The following is a 20,178-nucleotide window of genomic DNA, read 5'->3' as shown; positions in this document are numbered from 1 at the left end:
ATATTTTTTTTGTAAATATGGGGACCAAATATGAAATCTTTGCAAACATGAGGGATGAAAACCGTAAACTTTAGGGTTGCTGAACGTTTCGATTTTAATCGACTTGAAAAATGTAATTAGATACGCTACTATAGTAGCGTCCTCCATGCAACCACACAAGGCTGTTTTTATGAACTAGAGATTTGACGGAGTGACAATTCACGCGCAACTCAAGAAACTCGATTTTTCGCGTACCAACGTTGTACACCAAGCAACCCTGAGGTGGGCGGCAAACTTGCAATACCAACGCTTGGTAGTAATTCAACCAACCAACCGGTTTTATGCGGTTATATATACGTTCGATTTTCCATTTTTCCCCACCCAATTCAATGCGTATCGTCTCCACCCATTCTCCAATTTCCGGCTTCTTCAACTCCCAAACATCCCACCTAAACTCACCGCACGAAACGAACACAGTTAGAGACCTCCCGTTCGACAAAAAATACCTCAATTCTTGTCCTCTTCCTTGAGGTACGCGAATCTCCGTAATAACCTCGGTCTCCGCATTCAAAGTCAATATACGAGTCGTCCCTACTTCTCCGGTAGTCCAATATAGAAAACCTTCACTGGTCAACGGAGTTTTGGTCAAAAGTTCCTTCGCTTCGAGAGACAAGTGTCCCGTGCAAACAGGCCTCTAAGATTTGTCGACCTCCAACACTCAATATAGCACAACGTATTCGTGCAGTTTTAGTATTATTACATGTGCAAACCACTTTATACTCCATCGAAGACGCGGCATATGCTATACCGCAATACGCGTAATCCCGGGATTCCGTTGGGGAGAAGGTACTAAACTTCGGGAGTTCGAGAAGTTGCTTCATTTTTGTTATAAATTATAATTATAACAAAAATAATGTATTCAATCAACTAAATTGACTCTATAAATTATTTTTAAAACATTAATATTAGATTATACAATTTATAAATAAATTTTAACAAACACAAAATATGAAGCTTATTTAATTATACCACTATTTATATAAGTAATTTTTAAATTATATTTATTGTATTTATTTATTTTTTTAATTAAATTAAAAAAATGTTGAGTAATATTTGATATAAATAAAACAAATAAAGCATAATATGCCATTCTTAAAGCAAACATCAATCATGAATAGCAAACTATAAATACACATACACCATTTCCGGGCAATTTTTTTTTTTTAGACTTGATTTTAAATAGTGCAAGTAAAAAGGGCTGGTGTTGAACGCTGTAAACGAATTGGAGTAGGTCGACGGTCTGGCTGGCGACTCCAAATGGTGTCGGTGTCTAACCAGACGAGGCTGTTTTTATGGACAAGAAAGCGAGTGCAGATATAATACTCAGTCAAATCAAGAACCTCGATTTCTTGCTTACCAACATTGTAGACGAAGCAATCTTCAGATGCAAAGTTATCTGGATGCAAAACTCGCACGAGCAACCCCTCGTCGTAGTTTAACCAAGCAACCGGTTCTATGATGAGAGGTCTCGGGTACTTATGCCTTAAATTTTCAAATTTCGACTTTTGACCCTCCAAATCGATACGGATCGTCTTAACCCATTCCCCGATTTTCGGTTTCTTCAACTCCCAAACATCCCACGAGAACTCACTGCACGCAATGACCACGCTCAAAGACCTCCCGTTCGACAAATAATACCTCGATTCTTTTCCTTTTCTATTGTTAAAACCTCCTCGAGGGACACGAGTCTCCGTGATAATCTCGGTCTCCACATTCAAAGTCAACATACGACGCATCCCTATTTGTCTGCTAGTCCAATGTAGAAACCCTTCGGTGGTCAACGGGGTATTCTTGAAAAGTTCCTTAGCTTCGAGAGACAAGTGTTGTACGTCGACGCGCCTCCATGATTTGTCGACTCCGACAGTCAATATAGCACAACCCAACATCGCGGCTGGAGTAGAAGTCCTCTGATCGGGATGACCGGATATGCAAACCACTTTATACTCCATCGAAGCTGCAGCATATGCTATACCGGAACAAGCACAGTATGCCAGATCGAAGTCACCGAATGGAGGGAGTTCGAAAAGTTGCTTAGTTACGGGATTGAGGATGCAGAAAGCAGAACTGGTTGCGGGATGATACTCCAATGTTAAACCATTACAACTACTCCAGCATCTGCATCGATACTCGTAATCGATCTTGGATATCTCGATTTTTCCTTTCACCATTGACACGAAAACGGGGTAGCTTCTATGTGCAGAATACTTGATGAGAATTCCGGGAGTTGAATTCTGAAGGTGTGAGTATATGAAATTATGGGTATGGATCATACGGTACCACTTGCGGCAAACAACCATTGCCGCCTTGAAAATATCTTCGGCTCCGAGATGTAAGAGAATTTCCGACTCCAATTCTTCCGGAAGAGACTCTAAATAATTTGTTGTTGAACTCACCTGAATATATTAAAATAAATACATATAATTATCAATTAATGTCAAAATTCAGTATAAAAATTCAATCTTTAATTTTTTTTATTTTTTTTTTTTACAAATCAAATAAAGTTATGTTGCCGGCAATTCTTTAAAATAAAAAAAAGTACCTTTGAATTTCTTGCTTCTTTATTTGCCATCAAAGTTGGTACGATGTCTAACTTAGGGCCCATCACGCCGACCGCCAGCGAGACATCCCTGCGACGGTGACCAGCCGGCGGCGGAGGCTGTCGGACCGGTGGCGGAAAATCACGCATTTTACAAGGCTGTTTTGTTTGTTTGTTTGTTATTTTTTTTCTCGATTTCTTAATCCTATGGTCTGGATTTTTATTGTTTCATCTACACATACCAATATTATTGGTTTATGTGTGTCGATAAATGATAAATATTTACTTGATGTAGCGTAATAATAGAATGGAAAATTTGACCGGCATAATTGGCTTTTGGCATGGTTTTGATCCAGTTGCGGTACAATTTTATTCATTTATTCAAAATTTCTCGGGTTTTTTGTACTTTGCACCATTGAATTACACAATTTTGGCACTTTGCATTCTTAAATTGCAAAATTGGCAAATTGCACCCTTAAAACATAAATTGTTTGGCACTTTGTTTGGCACTTTGCACCCCAAATCAATTTTGGTTTAAAAAACTTACCTGCAACTTGTTGGAAAACCTGGAAGATGGGCAAATTCATAATTTTCTTAATATGTATCATCTTTCCCCAATTGTTAATCACCCTTTCACCATTTTTATTTTTCATCCCTTTAATCAAAAAGTCATAAAATCTTTTTAGCCATTTCTTTCAGTGGTAAACCAGTATAAACACTAAATAATAAGAGTAAATCACTTTTTTTTTTTTTGCTTTTGAGTTTGAAAAATAATGTAGCTGGAAATTTTAGGCCTATCCCTAAAATAAATTCATTTTTTTAGGGGCTCTTTGAGAAAACTTCCTCACTACTTTTTTTAATTGAGGGAGGCCCAAAATATTTTAGTCCATTTGAGAAAAGTCCAAACCCATTTTCAGCAATTATGTTTTCCAGCTTTACCCCCGCCCGCCACCTCATCATTAGGTCAACGCCCCGCGATTTTTTTTTTCCGTTTTTTTAATCGACTATGAAGCATAGTCGATTAGTCTTAAATCGACTATGCTTCATAGTCGATTAAGGAAAATTTTTAATTTTTTTAATTTTTTTGTGTTTCTAATTTTGTTTTTAAAATTTTTTTGGTTTTTTTAATTTTTTTCTCTATCTGGTTTATTAATGCATAGTCGATTAAAATTTTAGCTATTAAAAATAACAAATCACAATTACAAAAAATGCAAAATCAACTATATTTAAAAAAAATATATACAAACATTGTAATTGATTTATACATTGGAATTAATAAACAAAAAATCAAAAAAAAATTAACAACTGGAGTCGGTTAACCTTAATCGACTACTGAACATAGTCGATTAAACACACGTAGTCGATTAAGGGCCCTGCCTGCGCGAATTTCTTTTTCTGCGCCGTCTTCCGCCACAATCCACCAAAAAACCCTAGATCTGCTCTTCATCGTCACCACATCGTCGCCACACCACACCATCACCACCCCACTTCCATATTTTAAGTAGTACGGAGTAGTGAGTACAGACAATTTCTCTTCTTTACATAACCTTAACCTCCTCCGCCGCTCTATCGTCTCCACGCCGGAGCTCCACAACTCCGGAGCTGCCGCCGCGGTATCCCAGCCCGAACCAGATCTCCCGAAGCGGACACATGTAGCCGGTGCCCGGGTTCACTTCCCCAACCGGGACGACGCAATTGAGGTGTTCGTCGACGGGTACCCGGTCAAAATTCCCAAAGGAATGACGTTGCTTCAGGCGTGCGAGATCGCCGGCGTTGATATCCCGAGGTTCTGCTACCACGACCGCCTCTCTATCGCCGGAAACTGCCGCATGTGCCTTGTCGAGGTCGAGAAATCGCCCAAGCCCTTCGCTTCTTGCGCCATGCCATCTCTCCTTGGTATGTCAATTGTAATCTACTAATTAAGGGTAAATTTGGAATTATAAAAGTTAAATTTCGTAGAATACTAACCAAGGGGGTTTTCTCAAATTATTTTTGAAATGGGCGGTTTTCTTAACTACATTTCCTAGATGAGGGGGGTCTTGCTAATAATCCCTTTTTTTTAATAGTCAAATGACAAAACAAAATAAGGTTACTGGGGAATTTTATTTGTTGGCAGAGAGGTGGTGTCGATTAGTTTCATGATGAGAGAAATTTTGTGCTCCCATTGAATAGTCTGTATGAAAAATGATTAAAAAAATAGCGTTACAATGGAATAAAACTTGATCTTCTGAAGCTGAGTTATCAGACTCTTGTCTATATATTCCGATCGTTCTTGATTTTTAGCTCAAAATTTACATATTAGGGCAAATAAAAATGGCTAAGAAGAATTTGTAATTTTTTTATTAAAAGGACGAAAGACAAAAATTGTGGAACGATGATTAATAATTGGGCGAAGAGGATAGATAATTAGAGAATTACATATTTGTCCATCTTCCAGGTTTTCAACAAGTTGCAGGTAATTTTATTAAGCTAAAAGTGGTTTGGGGTGCAAAGTGCCAAACAATTTATATTTAAAGGGTGCAATCTGCCAATTTTGCAATTCAAGGATGCAAAGTGACAAGATAGTGTAATTCAAGGGTGCAAAGTGCCAAAAACCCAAATTTCTCCACCTTTTTCCAAATACTCTTACTCCCCAAATTTTAAAAAATTGCAAATCGTAATTTTTTCCCCATAGTACCAATTTAAACACATCAATTATTAATACGCCCGAAACCAATTCATATTCAATTTTTATGCATAACGTGTAATACAACCCAAATGCACAATATTTCTTATGTTCGTCCAATTCGTGTCACAAAATACAAACATGCATTACTTGTAGAATAACACGAAATGCATGCTTGTATTTCGCGTTATTGAACACGAAATCCCTAAAAAATCAAAAAGTTGATGCAATTCGTACGTTTTGGAAAAATCTACACCAAACGCATAAAAAAAAGATCTAAAGTGCCCTATTTTGTGCTTTAAAGCACGAAATGAAGTTGTAATTTTTTTTTCGAAATCGATTGATTCAATCTTAAATCTAACCTTAATTACGATGTTAAATTTTACATAGTAAGTAACTATTTATCTCAAACCATTATCATAATTGCTCGTTTAGTAAAACCCGCACTATGAATAACATTTCAGATATTGTGTGGGTGAGTAAAAAGTTTGTGTGTATGTAAGAAGATTGTCGAAAATGCGCAAAGCCTAGTTCAAAAAGCCTCTTTGCAGTACAAACGAATTATAAGCAAAAAGGGTAGAGCTCAAATGTGAAACTAAAAACGATACGAGACTATACTCAAATCAAGGCACACAGCGAAATGTTCCACAACTTGACAGTCATGTCAGCAACACAAACGGATGCAAGTAGACCTACTGCTCTTGAAGCATCGACAATAGATACAATTCCACCATGTCCCGATGTGCTCTTCGTCGATACGACTCCCGACGTGGCCAATTTACAGAGCTCCAAATACTGTATATTATAAAATTATCTTTCAAGTCAATATAAAAATGGATCAGATAATTTATAATTTATTTATTAAATTTTGTAACAACTCATTACCTGGGAACGGCCGATAACAAGAGAACAACGCTGATACACAGGATCGAATACACAACATTTAAAATAGCCATCTGTTTGGCGGCCAATCTTATACAAACACTCCCGTGTTTCCAGTCTCCACACCTTCGCACAATCTGCACTCAAAGAAGCCAGTGCATCTCCACACTCTCTCCAACAAATAGAATTTATCTGCCCGTCGTGGCCCTTAATTTCATAATTACAACAAGTTGTCAGTAATTAATATTATCACAATGAATACCTCAAGAACAAAGAGGAAATAAAAAATTTGGACCTCTAAACAATGTTGAAAGACCAACGTAGTCGCATCGAATAATGAGACATTTTTCTCAGTATTTGCTGCTAAATACTTTCCAACAGTTGGTTGGAATCTTAACTGGGCAGCACCAACCTAATACACAATTAGCCACATGAATTAAAAAAGACAAGGACAGATGATAAATAAATAAAGGGTTTAATTTTTAGTCACCTTCACTATTTTGGTGCAAAGACCACTTCTAACGTCCCAGCGTCGTAGTTCTTCATTGTCGTCACAAGAGCATAGGATATGTTCTTCCTTGGGATGAAAATCCAAAGAAAGAACATCCCCCCTATGGCCTTGTAACATTCCAACGAATTGACCAGCCTGTAACAGTAAAAAGAATGGGTTAAATTCCAAGAAATCGTCAAATTGCGCACAAACCCGTAATTTATCCAAAAAGAATGTAAATGCGCAGTTACCTACAAAAACAATATATATATATATATACATACATATATATATATATATATATATATATTATTTATATATATATATATATATACATAACTTACGTTGTTCGCATCCCAGATTTTCACCATTTGGTTTGATGAAGTGGCAATGAAAGACGAGCTACTATTGAAGCGGATATCGGTAATTCCAAGCTGATTAGTTTCAAAAACCATGCTCGGTTGCAAAGTAGCTGTTGCCAATACATACACCTGTCATGTTGAAATGTATTATGTCATGTTAAAATGTATAGTGTCTGAACATAATGTCATGTTGAAATGTATCACGTCATGTTAAAATGTATAGCGTCTGAACATCATTTCATAATTTCAATGGGTTAGTAATTTTAAGTCCACTTACTTTGTCGTTTAAACTACCAGCGCATGCGAGCAACTTGCCGTCGGATGAGAAATGGCAACAACTGAATCCATGTTCATGGGTTGAAGACATCACTTCCGTAAGTGCGAAACCTAGATAGTATAAAAATAGTTATACGTACTAAATTTGATGTTAAAATGGAGGGGGGGGGGGGGGGGGGGGGGGGGGGGGGGATCATATCACTTGCCTGTGTGATTCACGTTGGCCTACAAAAATTAGATGTGTCAGTTTGATATTCAAATGAAAAAAATTTTAAAAAATCATATACTGAGGTCCACATAGGCTTTTTTACAATCTTACCCGTTTATCCATATCCTGATTATGAGCGAGGGATTCAACAAAACCAGTATCCATGTTAGAATCTTGAATATCCTATTCAAAAGAATAGGATATCTTTTTCTAAAGATTCAACAAAATCTTTTTTTTGTTTACTTGTTTCATTTACAAAGATCCAACTATTTATTTTATAATATAGTCAATGCCAATTGATTGAAAACGAAACTTATGTTTTTAAGAAGTTGGAAGATGTTTCGATGAACAATAAATACACAACCATTCAATGCAACATCATCAATACAAGTAAGGCCATAAATCTTGAGTCAGCACGGGCTTACACAGAATCTTGAATATCCTATTCAAAAGAATTGATGCACCATTCTCATTAATTATTCATGATGACCACATAGTTCTATTAAGTATTAACTACTCACCAACTAGCAAATATAAACTTACAAAAAATAAAAACACTTTGTGGAGTTTCATTTATTTAATTCCTGAAAACCCTAAGACATAATATTTCAAGACATAATATATGCATAGTTTCCTTAAGGAAAGGCTTTTAGGAGGATTTAGACCTCATCATGTTTCACCACTACAATCAGCATAATAAGATGATTCTTTCTACACAGATCAATTGACAAAAAAAATTGCAATGTAAAACTTGCATTAAGTAATAATAATAATAATGACTATGCAAAGTTATGTGATTTAAGAAAGTTAAGATGCAACAAAATGCACAAAAATCAATATCAAAATGTATGTTTAGTTTTAGTTAACCTTAATAAAATTTGAACAAATTTCTGATTGACGAAAGAGCGACCATCCTTCTAGGAGAAAGCTCTTGGGAATATCAATCAAAGATTGAACATCTACAAAACAATATTATCAACAAAAAAATAACATTAAAATTTAGATATAATACAGATTCCTAACGCGATTATTCTAATTGGGGTTCAAAATACTCACCGTTGGGGTCTTGTACTAGACATTGAGATTTGAAAGCCAAAGCAATGTCGTTGAAGCCTTTCTTCACGAGATAGTCGTGAATGTAGAGTCTAAGCCTAAAAAAGCAAAGGGCATATCATGTTTCTAGAAAACCTATTTAGAGATATTAAATATCTGACCCTGAGTATATACAATCAAGTTCATAATCCGCATTATCAGACCCCTATTTTTTGAAACAAGTAAACAAAATTAAACAAACCCTAAGCATAATCAAAACCCTAACCGGCATAATCAAAACCCTAACCGGCATAATCAAACCCCTAACCCGTATAATCAAACCCCTATTTTTTAACCTGCATAATCAAGTCCCAAACCAGCACATGTACCCCCACTTTTTTGTTAAAAACAACATGAATAGACATTCTAGTGTATTAAACACAAAAAAAAAACATAAGCATAGTTAAATCCCTAACCGGCATAATCAAAACCCAAACCGGCATAATCAAAACCCAAAACCGCATAATCAAACCCCTGTTTTTTTGTTACAAACAAATGAAAGAAACATCAAAGTACATAGAACACATCAAAAACCCTAAGCGTAATCAAAACCCTAACCGGCATAATCAAAACCCAAACCGGCATAATCAAAACCCAAAACCGCATAATCAAACCCCTGTTTTTTTGTTACAAACAAATGAAAGAAACATCAAAGTACAGAGAACATATCAAAAACCCTAAGCGTAATCAAAACCCTAACCGGCATAATCAAAACCCAAACCGGCATAATCAAAACCCAAAACCGCATAATCAAACCCCTGTTTTTTTGTTACAAACAAGTGAAAGAAACATCAAAGTACAGAAAACACAACAAAAACCCTAAGCATAATCAAGTCCCCAATTTCTGTTACCAAAAACAAAAAAATGCGATTCAACGAAGGAAAGAAGCAAAGAGAGAAGGAGTTTACGATTTCTCATGACTATCATCGCCAGACATGGTTGCCAAGAAATCAGAAATCTGGAGTGCTGCAGAATTCTCGCTCTCTCTCTCTCTCTATATTCTCTCGCTCTACTCTCACACACTCTCTCTCTCTATTCTCTCGCTCTATATTCTCTCCCACTCTCTCGCTCTATATATATTCTCTCGCTGGTATCAACTGAGGCGGAGACTCGGGTTGCCAAGTTCCTAATAATTTGGTACCGAAGGTTTTTCTATTTTTATATATTTATCACATTTTATTTTATTATATATGTTATAAAAATTGAGAGAATGATCTGAATGAATACAAAAAATATAACTAAATTTACATTTATAAGATTTTTCAATAATTCGTTAGTACAATTTTATCAAATAAATGTCGTAGTTAAAATTGATCTAATTTTGGGGTGGGTGGTGAGCATATAAAATGACGTCTTTAGCCATGTTGCAATTTTTTTTATTTTTTTTTTTACTATTTTTTAACTAATATTGCATTTATAGTAGATGGAATAAGTTTTTTTTTAAACTAATAATCTCATAATTTTCATTTTATTTAGTTGTTCAAATTAACTTAATTTCATAATTGGCACTAATTGTTCTTCTCTGGTACAATGAACTCCAAAACCCCACGAATTCGAAATTAGCTAGATGTATTAGATGAAACCAACAAGTTATCAATACTAAGCTAAAGCTTATTATGTACCTTGAAAAAGCTAGTACCAAGAAGTACTTTTAACACCCTCTTCAGGCAGTCTGATCATATTCCTTCTTCCATAGGTTAATTTTTTTTTTTTTTTCTTTTTTCTTTTTTTTTTTTTTTTTTTGATCTTCTCCGGCAATCCAATGTTGAATTTCACCACATCAAAAAGAAAGCATTCCAAGTAGTTCTTTTTCAGCCAACTTGTGTGGATTCAGTAATACACTCATCCCATCTCCATGCATTCTTTGTACAAGCGCCAAGAAACAATATTAACTGCATAAACGGATTATAAGTACGATTTGACAGCAGAAATAAGTAGGAAGATGACCATTTGGACGCACGAGATAAAAGAAACGGTTAGGTAATCTTTTTTCACATTAAAACTAATACGGCAGAGAACCAACAAAATATTACCTCGAGATGTAATTTACTATTTTTGTCTAAGAAATGGGGTGCGTTTTCTGCAAGAGAGAATATAATAAACCCACAACCAAGATTCCACCAACTCGTTATCGGGGATGAAAACCACAAGAAGCAAACATGGCGTTAAAAGTCGCATTACAGACCGAACTCAAGAAAGCCAATTTCAAGCAAACCCAAGATGTACGTACGGGAATTTTTCCCACTTTTGACCTTCCAAGTCAATGTGGATCACATCTTCGTCCATTTTCCCACGAAAACTCACTGCATCCAATGACCCACAACACTACTCAAAATTCGACAAATAAATGCCTCGATTCTTGTCCCTCTACCATTGTCACAGCCTTGAGGAACACAAGGAGTCTCTGTCATAATCTCGGTCTCAACATTCAAAGTCAAACATATGAGAGAGATTTTCGAAAAATCCCCCAAGATTTTCACCCATCAGATTATTATCAAAATTCAGACATGCATACTAAATTTTTGCCTCGGAGATACCGAAGAATTTCCACCACTAAATTTTTACGACACGATTGTGTTTTGGCCCCGGCCTCTATCTGCATACAAATTATCTGTAAAAATCAAACCTAACTATATCCCAATAACCAGGAGATCTGGTCTTTGAAGCTAAATGGAACACAAAAATTGAATCTTTAACTAAATTCGTTTTCACAACTCAAAATCAAGTTCATTTTCTAAAGGACAAAATTAAAGAAAGTTCAATTTTTGGAATCTGGCGCATCAAAATACAATTTTCCTCTACGATTTGGAGAATAAAAACACAAAAAATAACGAAATCCTTGTAAAATACAAATTTCTTCTACGATTTGGTGAATAAAAACAGAAAAAATAATGAAACCCTTGTAGATCGAATCGTATGCACGTTTTACAAGCAAGTATTGCCCAAAATTCTATTAAAAAAAAATACCTCTAAATTTCCTTCTTCTCTATAAGTCATATTTAAATGAGGATCCATCAAGCCATCGGTGTGGCGGCGGCTGGTGGTGCCGGCGCCGGCGGCTGGTGGATTTGTAAGGAATTGTTTTTCTTTCTTTATTTTTTTTGTTTATATAGTTTAATTTCTAAATATGCCAGAGCTGGAAAACATAATTGGGCTTTGGCATGGGCTTGGCGTGGGCTACTAAAAACTTTTATTTTTCCATTTGAGCCATTTGTTTTTGGATAAATAGCACATAAGACCCCTTTAGTTTGAATTTTGTTCACATTACATCCTTTTACTTTTCATATAAGTATATAACCGGCTCCTTCGACCCTACGCCCGGTGATAAACACGGGGTGGGTCTTAAGAACATTATTTTTTTGCACATTGCACATTTAAAATGTTATTTTTGTTGCACAATGCCCTCCAAAAATTGGCTAATGGGCCAAAGTTCAATCATATAATATTTCGACGGGGGAATATCCATTTTTTTAATTGTTAGGGGGAAAGTGCGAAAAGTAGAAATTTATAGGGGGCAAACTTCATTTTGTCCTAAATAAAAAAGAATTCGCAGCAGTGGACGGGCAAAATAGAGTAATAGACTCTCCTGAACGGCGTCGTTTAAGAATCCACCCTAACCATCTCTTTCGTCTGCTCCCCCCCCCCCCCCCCCCCCCCCCACACTGTAATCTCTCTCTCTCTCTCTCACTCCTCTCTTTCTCTCTCTATATTCGAATTTTATCTGATTATTTAATCCATAGTTGCAGGAATGGGGGCATCAGGGAGAGAAGTGTCAATTTCACTCGACGGATTGAGGGACAAGAATTTGATGCAATTGAAAAAGCTCAACACCGCCCTCTTCCCCGTTCGCTACAACGATAAATACTACGCCGATGCTCTCGCCTCCGGTGATTTTACCAAATTAGGTCAGTTTTCTGTTTTCACCGGTGCTAGGGTTTCCTTTTTTTCAGGTCCAGTTTTTGATTTATTTTTTTCTTGTCTTGTCAATTTGATATGGTTATTTTTACTTTTGAGGGGCGCCGGCATGTGAAAAATTGGGATTTTTTTTACTGATTTGATTGATCAATCAATTAATATCGGGATCTTGATTCTGGTTTGTTGAATTGATTTTTTTTTTCATCAAGTTTCAGGTAACAAACTCAAGTTGGTGTTTGGCCCGATTAATATATAGTTGTGTTAGTTGTGGAATTTAACGATTCAATCGAACCAATTTCGAAAATGCCATTATCAAACTCAAAATAATCCTTTGGAGGTAGTAGAAATCGAAATCGAGTGTGTTACCTTTACATCACATGGTTTTAGTATTTTTACAGACTTTTTTGTTTGCCTCGTTTCGATGACCACAGAAGAGTTACTGAATGGTGCTTTTGCTTTCAATGACTAGTATAGTTCTCGTATATAAACGAGACAACTCAAGTGGTGGACTATACGAATAAAAATAAGTTGTTCTGATTAAATATATGTTTATATGTTTCTGATATATTCCGCATGCATAATAAACCTTTGAAATTGGATTATCTCGACTTTTCAGCCTATTACTGTGACATTTGTGTTGGGTCCATCGCATGCCGCTTTGAGAAGAAGGAATGTGGTGCTGTTCGTGTTTACATAATGACTTTGGGTGTTTTGGCTCCATATCGTGGCTTAGGTATTGGTAAGTCAACAGCCAGCTCGTCTTTTTTTTTTCCTTGAAATTTGTCTAGAAATATAATGCGGGTTTTTTTAAAAGCTAAACTTGTGAGAGTTTGATGCTAAGTGTATATGAATGTGAAATCCTTGATGATTTTATTTATTGCTCGTTTTTCATCAAATCAAGCCTAAAACTAATAATACGAAGGACTCAATCTCATTATCTTTCACTGTCACGAATATTGCAGTATCCAAGAATATCAAGATTATATATTATATAAACGAATAATTTTATAATCCAACGCTTTGATGTGGTGTAGGTGCAAAGCTGGTGAATCATGTGCTCGATCTTTGCACGAAGCAGAACATTGGGGAAGTGTACCTTCATGTGCAGACAAACAACGAAGAAGCCATCAAATTCTACAAGAAGTTCGGATTCGAAATCACAGAGACGATCCACAACTATTATACAAATATCACTCCACCAGATTGTTACGTTGTTACTAAGTTCATCGCCCAATCTCAGACGAAGAAATGATGCATGGGAAGCTAGGTTTTTTACGCAGTTTTGGGATCTGAAGAACTGTTGAGCTCTATATATATAGATATATTTCTTTATATCATTCATTATTCATATGTGATGGTCTCAAATGTGAAGTTAAAGAGAGTTGAATTTCTATTTTTGTAGTGTTTTTTAGTCCTATGCTCAAAGTTTAAAAGTCAAGAGTTTTGTGTTTGCTTGTTTTAACTCTGTGTGCCCTTCGTTTAAGTGTAGTTTGTAGTGAACTACTATTTCGATACCCATTTTTTTTATTGAGGAAAATGCGTTTGGAACTTCATCGGCATGCTTACTGAAAATAGGTAAAGACGAGTTTTTTTTCGAAATTTCATAAATTGTTTCTTCTTGAAATAAAAAAAAAGAAATAAGCTTCATATCAAAATACTTTAAAAACGTTGAGTAAATGGTGTTAGGACTTCTTTTACTATGGAGACGTCGTAAGTTCGAAAACCGTTGGTGCATAAGTTGTAAATGTCATTTATAAGACTAATTTTACAAAATACTTCACATAAAAACTAAAATTACAATAAAAATAATAAAAAAGAATTTTTTAACGTGGGGATATGTTGTTCCAATTCTTTTGCTGCATACAATAAGTGGTAATTATCATTTATTAAAATTAACTTAAAAAAAAGGACAATTAGGAATACTACTCAAATCTAAGGTGATTAGGGATTAATTAGGACAATTGTTCTTTTCAATTAGGGATAATAGTTTTTTTTTTCTCCAAAATATTAACACAATGTTTTTCTTGCTTCATATATAACGATCAATTTTGCTTTCAGGAAGTTGACTGACCAAGTCGATTAAATCAAGTCAACTAATTTTTTTTTAATTTAATTACCTAAATTTTTTTTATCCTAATTGTCACAAAAAAATAAAAAGCTTAATAGAAAAAGATAAAATTATAATAAAAAAAAGTATTAACTTATAAAATTTGAAATTAAATTCTTTTTTGGTAGAAAAGCATTTAACATTTTTCTCACTCCCCAAAAATAAAAATAAAATAAAAAACATTTTTCTGTCACTAAAAAAATGGCCGAGTAAATTTGACAGCCGATTAGGGTTTCCCTACAATGGACCCATTTCACCGTTCGATGTATATATTTTCAGCCCTAAAAATCCAATGTCAATCTTCTCTCTCTAATCTCCCCTTTCCTCTTTCTCTCTCTAAAAAATATTATTATTCAAGAGATCACTGCTTTTTTCATTTTTTCTGTGTCCTAATAAATAACAATCATTGGCGAATAGAGAAAGTAGGAGGAGAGAAATTAAAAAAAAAAAGAAAAAAGGAAAAAAGAATACACCGACATCGCAAATCAAGAGAGAGAGAAGAGAGAGAAGGAGGTGCAAAGTTTGTTTCTTTTCTTCTTCACCCACCCCTCCTTCTCCGGCGGCGCCTTTTGCCTGCCGGAAAAACAAAAAAAAAAAAAAAAAAAAAAAGACAATCGAAATTTATTCTTTTGCATGACAACCCTCTTGTTGTTTTTTGGTCCGGTCGACGTGTAATTAATGTCTGGACCGCCCATATTGTAGTTTTCCTTCTTTCCACCAAGGTCAGGTTTCTTTTTATTTTATTTTATTATTATTTATTATTTTAAATCTATCTCATGCAGTTAGGGTTTCATGCAATTTATATTCATATATTCTTTGTTGCGTTTCTTGAGATATTGGGTTTTGTTTAGAATATATGGTGAATTGGCGTGATTGAAATTTATTTCCAAGATTATATTTTTATATTATATAATGTTGCTTTCACATGTTCTTGATTTATGTGTATTATGACATTATATTCAATTCTGTGATTTTTCGATTTTCCGATTTTCCAATTGGATATTCGTTTTCGAAATGTTGATTTATTTGCATGGTTTTCGTTCAAGAAGCTCCGGGGACGCCTCTTTTTTCCGGGTTTTTTTTTTTTTTTAAATTATTTGATTGTCTTGTAATTTTTAAACGGAGATTACGAAAATAAATCGTCTGGGATTTAATTTAATGATATATGCTGTTGAGTGTTGATAGGTATGTTCTTGATGGGGATTCAATGATGTTTGACTAATTTTTTGGAATTTAGTCATAGGATTTTCATGATTGTTTTATTACATGGAACTTTTCTTAATTGCTCAATTCGGTTTTCATCGTGATTATCGACAAAAAAAGAATTCGTACGTTATAGATGTGAACAAAGAGGATTTGCATGTGCAGTGCTGTCGGTTTTACGAACAAATTGACATTCACAACAGAAAACTGTTTCATCTTCGTAGTTGTTTCCAATCATTTTCGGTGTGACCAGAAATCAATATAATAATCCCACGTTTCTCGAGACATGTTAATTATCTTTGTTTCTTGCAAGAAATTAAGGATAATTTTCTTTAATCTTAATTTTTAATTTATATTTGATTGATTATCAGAAAAATGGATCACCTAAAAACTCCGTTCAAGGGAGTTTCGAATGATGTTAAAGGAAGGCTTGCATGCTACAAAAAGGACTGGCTCGACACATGTGGCTCCGGTGCTAGGTCCCGTTTTTTTTATACTCTCAAAAAAAAAAATCGATAATTTTTTTTTATAAGTATATCGAATTATATTAATTAATTCGATTGCGCTTTTCAGGATTTTGGCTCCAACTGCATATATTTTCTTTGCTTCTGCACTACCCGTGATTGCCTTCGGCGAGCAATTGAGTCGAGAAACAGGTGATTTTTTTAAAATTTAGAACATAAAGTAAATATACCGATGATTTTACGAAAAAAAATAATTTTGTTTTTTAAATAAATAAAAGATGGGAGTTTAGGTCCGGTTGAAACGCTCGTTTCCACGGCTATATGTGGGGTAATACACGCAGTTCTTGGTGGGCAGCCATTGATGATACTTGGAGTTGCAGAGCCTACAATCATAATGTACACGTATTTGTACAATTTCGCAAAGAGCAGCATCGGAAAAGAACTTTATTTAGCTTGGTCCGCATGGTACGAAAAAAGAAAAAAAAATCTCGATTCTTTTTTTCGGTGTTTGTAATTTTTTTAATTATTATTATTATTATTATTTTTTTTAAATAAAACAGGGTCTGCGTATGGACCGCATTGTTTCTGTTTCTTCTCGCCGCGTTCAACGCTTGTACAATCATCACTCGATTCACGAGAGTTGCGGGCGAACTTTTCGGCATGTTAATCTGTGTTCTTTTCATTCAAGAAGCTATTAAGGTACTCTACTATATTTTTTTTAATTTTTATCTTTTCTTTTGGTAGTAGCATAATAATTTATTTTTTTAAAAATATATAATCAGGGTGTGGTGAGTGAGTTTCACATTCCGAAAGGCGAAAACGGATCGAAAGAGCAGTTCCAATTTCAATGGCTCTACACCAACGGCTTGCTCTCGATTATATTCTCTTTCGGCGTGCTTATAACTGCCCTCAAGAGCAGAGAAGCTCGATCATGGCGTTACGGTACAGGTATCACATGATTTATTTTAATTTTCATTAGTAGAAATTTTATATTTTACTTTGAACTAATTTTTTTTTCTTTTTTTTTTTTAATTTTTTCGACAGGCACTTTTCGGAGTTTTATTGCGGATTACGGGGTCCCGCTTATGATTGTAGTGTGGACAGCATTATCGTACAGTGTACCTAGCAATATTCCTTCCGGTCTTCCTCGGAGATTAATCAGCGCTCTTCCTTGGGAATCGGAATCTTTGTATCACTGGACTGTTGTTAAGGTAGTACTAAATTTTTTTACGAAAAAAAAATTGCGTTTTTTTTTTCAAAAGTTGTGATTTTTTTTTTTTTTTTTTTTTAGGACATGGGAAAAGTATCGGTGGGGTATATATTTGCTGCGATTATACCGGCGGTGATGATAGCGGGCTTGTATTTTTTCGACCATAGTGTTGCTTCGCAGATGGCTCAACAGAAGGAATTCAACTTGAAGAATCCATCGGCTTACCATTATGACATACTCTTGTTGGGATTTATGGTACAGGAGAATTATTAATATTTATTTTATATATATATATTGAAATTTCGACTTGAGTTAAAATTTTGTGGATTATCAAGACTTTGCTTTGTGGATTACTCGGACTTCCTCCTTCGAACGGGGTGCTTCCGCAATCTCCTATGCATACTAGGAGTCTTGCGGTTCTTAAGAAGCAGGTGATTTCCGAGTATATATATATATATATATATATACACGTGTGTGTGCGTGTTCTTGTTTGTGTATGTATGTAATGTTTGATTGACAGTTAATTCGGAGGAAAATGGTGAAACGTGCAAAGGAGGGCATGAAACAGCAAGCGAGCCACTCGGAGATTTACGGGAGAATGCACGAGGTTTTTATTGAGATGGAAAGTGCTCCTTCTGTAAGTACCTCTCTCTCTCTCTCTCTCTCTCTCTCTCTCTCTCTCTCTCTCTCTCTCTCTCTCTCTCTCTCTCTCTCTCTCTCTCTCTCTCTCTCTCTCTCTCTCTCTCTCTCTCTCTCTCTCTCTCTCTCTCTCTCTCTCTCTCTCTCTCTCTCTCTCTCTCCAACTTTGGATGTTTTGGTTGCAGCAAACCGTGGAGAAAGAGTTGGCGAATCTTAAAGAGGCCGTCTTAAAACACGACGACGAAGGTGAAGCAAACGGACAATTCGACCCGGAGAGATGCATCGACATGCATTTGCCCGTTAGAGTAAACGAGCAAAGAGTGAGCAACTTTCTCCAATCAATACTCGTGGGCTTAGCCGTTTGTACAATGCCCGTTATCAAAATGATTCCCACATGCGTCTTGTGGGGCTACTTCGCCTACATGGCAATCGACAGCCTCCCCGGTAATCAGTTTTGGGAGAGAATCTTGCTCATCTTTGTCCCGCCACGTAGGCGCTTCAAGTACGTACTTCTTTTTCTTTTCGATATTATATTCATTCGCAAAAAAAAAAAAAGAAAATAAACAACAAATTTTTTTTTTTAATTTATTTGGGCAGGGTGATAGAAGAGTTTCATGCTTCGTTTGTGGAGACGGTGCCTTTCAAATACATATTCATGTTTACGGCTTTTCAGTTTGCGTATCTTCTGATGTGCTTCGGGATTACGTGGATACCTATTGCCGGGATTCTATTCCCGCTACCGTTTTTTCTATTGATAAGCATAAGAGAGCATGTTCTGCCTAAAATGTTTCCACCTCAGCATCTTCAAGAACTCGATGCCGCTGAGTATGAAGAAATCGAGGGGCGGCCCGTTAGAGCTAGGGGTCAATCTCAGAGGGTAAAATAGTCTTTTCCTTTTGTTTTCATTTTTCGTTATAACTAGAAACGAATGACTAACACGTAAAATAAAAAAAAAACAGGACGACGAATCAACGGCTGATGTTGATGAGGACGAAGATTCTGCCGAAATATTAGATGAGATGACGACACGTAGAGGTGAAATCAAGCGCCGGTCGATGAGCTTCAATGATAAGCAGTTTCAGGTAAACTAATTTATTTAGTTATTTAATTAATAATGGGAGAGTTTGATGTAATAAAACATTTATGTTATTACAGGTTTTTCCGGACGAACCTGCTGCGCATTCGTGATGAAAAATTATTCCCACTTTGAAAGTGTTTCTCCAAGAATATAGGAAAAAACGGTGAAAGATTTGAAGGGATAATCGGACGAAGGATAAATGTATGTTATAATCGAGAGTCGGATTTTTAGAAATTCCCTTCGGTTTTTTTGTTTGGATTTTATTAAATTGAACGTCGAAAAAATTTAACTAAAGAAAAGAAAGATATTGTGACATTAAAAGCAAGCTACTCTCTTGCAGTTCATTTGTAATGTAAAGTTGTGTTGCAGAGAGGGATTTGAAGACACTGATTGTTTTTTGCTTATTCATTTGTTAGAACATTAGACAGATGGATTCAAGATTTGTTTTCTTTTATTTTTTTGGAAAAAATAAATGAATTATATTTGTTGCTTTTCGTTTTGGGCTAACTTTATTTATTTCGGTTGGAATTTGATCATTTACGGTCAGAGCAAGTTCGAGTTTCCTTGCCAGCAGTCACTAGGTCGAGCTTTGTCGCACGTGGTTAATATATTGTTGTTTACGTTTCTTGTATAGCTATTATACGACATAAATTCTAAGTTATATTTTGCCTTGTGCTTTTTATATTGGTTCAAAATAATAACATTGTTGTTAAATATTTCAATTACCTTTATTTGTACGATAGACTACAATCATCTCCTTGAGGTAAAGTTCAACTACGAAGAAAATCTCTTATTTTTGAAAAATTGCTTCCAGTCCCCAGCAATTTGTAAATTTCTTACATCCACCCACTTTTGTAGGGTGTTAATGTAAGAAATCTACAAATTGCAAGGTGTGGATGTCATTATGGAAAACGAAGGGTTTTTTTCGTAAATAGACCTTACCTCAAGGGTTAATTGTAATTTTGTTTAAGGAAATGGAAAATTAATTGCAGACTCGTTTTTGGTTAGATTT

The 20,178-nt window shown here is 35.3% G+C and overlaps 4 protein-coding genes and 1 long non-coding RNA gene across 6 annotated transcripts; 2 read left to right on the top strand and 3 right to left on the bottom strand.

Moving 5' to 3' along the window:
- Nucleotides 1-1,091: 1,091 nt before the first annotated feature.
- On the bottom strand, nt 1,092-2,938 carry LOC105967276 (uncharacterized). The gene is made up of 2 exons (XM_012991879.2): nt 2,579-2,938; nt 1,092-2,432 (listed from the first exon to the last, which is right to left on the bottom strand). The coding sequence occupies exons 1-2, from the start codon at nt 2,723-2,725 to the stop codon at nt 1,215-1,217; spliced, it is 1,365 nt and encodes a 454-aa protein (XP_012847333.1). The 5' UTR covers nt 2,726-2,938; the 3' UTR covers nt 1,092-1,214.
- Nucleotides 2,939-5,670: 2,732 nt separating this feature from the next.
- LOC105967192 (transcriptional corepressor LEUNIG) lies at nt 5,671-9,719 on the bottom strand. 2 transcript variants are annotated; one of them, XM_088818134.1, is made up of 10 exons: nt 9,459-9,719; nt 8,515-8,609; nt 8,326-8,417; nt 7,457-7,475; nt 7,252-7,361; nt 6,957-7,103; nt 6,613-6,768; nt 6,418-6,534; nt 6,126-6,329; nt 5,671-6,035 (listed from the first exon to the last, which is right to left on the bottom strand). In XM_088818134.1, the coding sequence occupies exons 1-10, from the start codon at nt 9,485-9,487 to the stop codon at nt 5,859-5,861; spliced, it is 1,146 nt and encodes a 381-aa protein (XP_088674260.1). In that variant the 5' UTR covers nt 9,488-9,719; the 3' UTR covers nt 5,671-5,858. The 2 variants fall into 2 exon arrangements, with proteins under 2 accessions (XP_088674260.1, XP_088674261.1); XM_088818135.1 differs by lacking the exons at nt 8,326-8,417; nt 8,515-8,609; nt 9,459-9,719 and adding an exon at nt 7,570-7,741.
- Nucleotides 9,720-10,105: 386 nt separating this feature from the next.
- On the bottom strand, nt 10,106-11,644 carry LOC148770827 (uncharacterized). Its single transcript, XR_016031200.1, has 2 exons — nt 11,518-11,644; nt 10,106-10,442 (listed from the first exon to the last, which is right to left on the bottom strand). It is a non-coding gene; the product is annotated as an uncharacterized LOC148770827 (long non-coding RNA).
- Nucleotides 11,645-12,209: 565 nt separating this feature from the next.
- On the top strand, nt 12,210-14,016 carry LOC105967052 (Acyl-CoA N-acyltransferases (NAT) superfamily protein). The gene is made up of 3 exons (XM_088818136.1): nt 12,210-12,455; nt 13,082-13,204; nt 13,500-14,016. The coding sequence occupies exons 1-3, from the start codon at nt 12,299-12,301 to the stop codon at nt 13,715-13,717; spliced, it is 498 nt and encodes a 165-aa protein (XP_088674262.1). The 5' UTR covers nt 12,210-12,298; the 3' UTR covers nt 13,718-14,016.
- An 811-nt stretch (nt 14,017-14,827) lies between these two features.
- On the top strand, nt 14,828-19,660 carry LOC105967236 (boron transporter 4). The gene is made up of 14 exons (XM_088818133.1): nt 14,828-15,294; nt 16,147-16,254; nt 16,349-16,431; nt 16,518-16,704; nt 16,800-16,938; nt 17,022-17,187; nt 17,284-17,450; nt 17,531-17,704; nt 17,785-17,880; nt 17,970-18,086; nt 18,274-18,590; nt 18,686-18,965; nt 19,048-19,170; nt 19,244-19,660. Exons 2-14 carry the CDS (start codon nt 16,151-16,153, stop codon nt 19,274-19,276), a joined length of 1,986 nt encoding a protein of 661 aa, XP_088674259.1. The 5' UTR covers nt 14,828-15,294; nt 16,147-16,150; the 3' UTR covers nt 19,277-19,660.
- The last annotated feature ends 518 nt before the right edge of the window (nt 19,661-20,178 follow it).

Source organism: Erythranthe guttata, chromosome 5 (assembly GCF_056151865.1).
Source record: "Erythranthe guttata isolate IM_541 chromosome 5, IM_541, whole genome shotgun sequence".
Lineage (NCBI taxonomy): Eukaryota > Viridiplantae > Streptophyta > Magnoliopsida > Lamiales > Phrymaceae > Erythranthe > Erythranthe guttata.
This window is presented reverse-complemented; position numbering and strand designations above follow the sequence as displayed.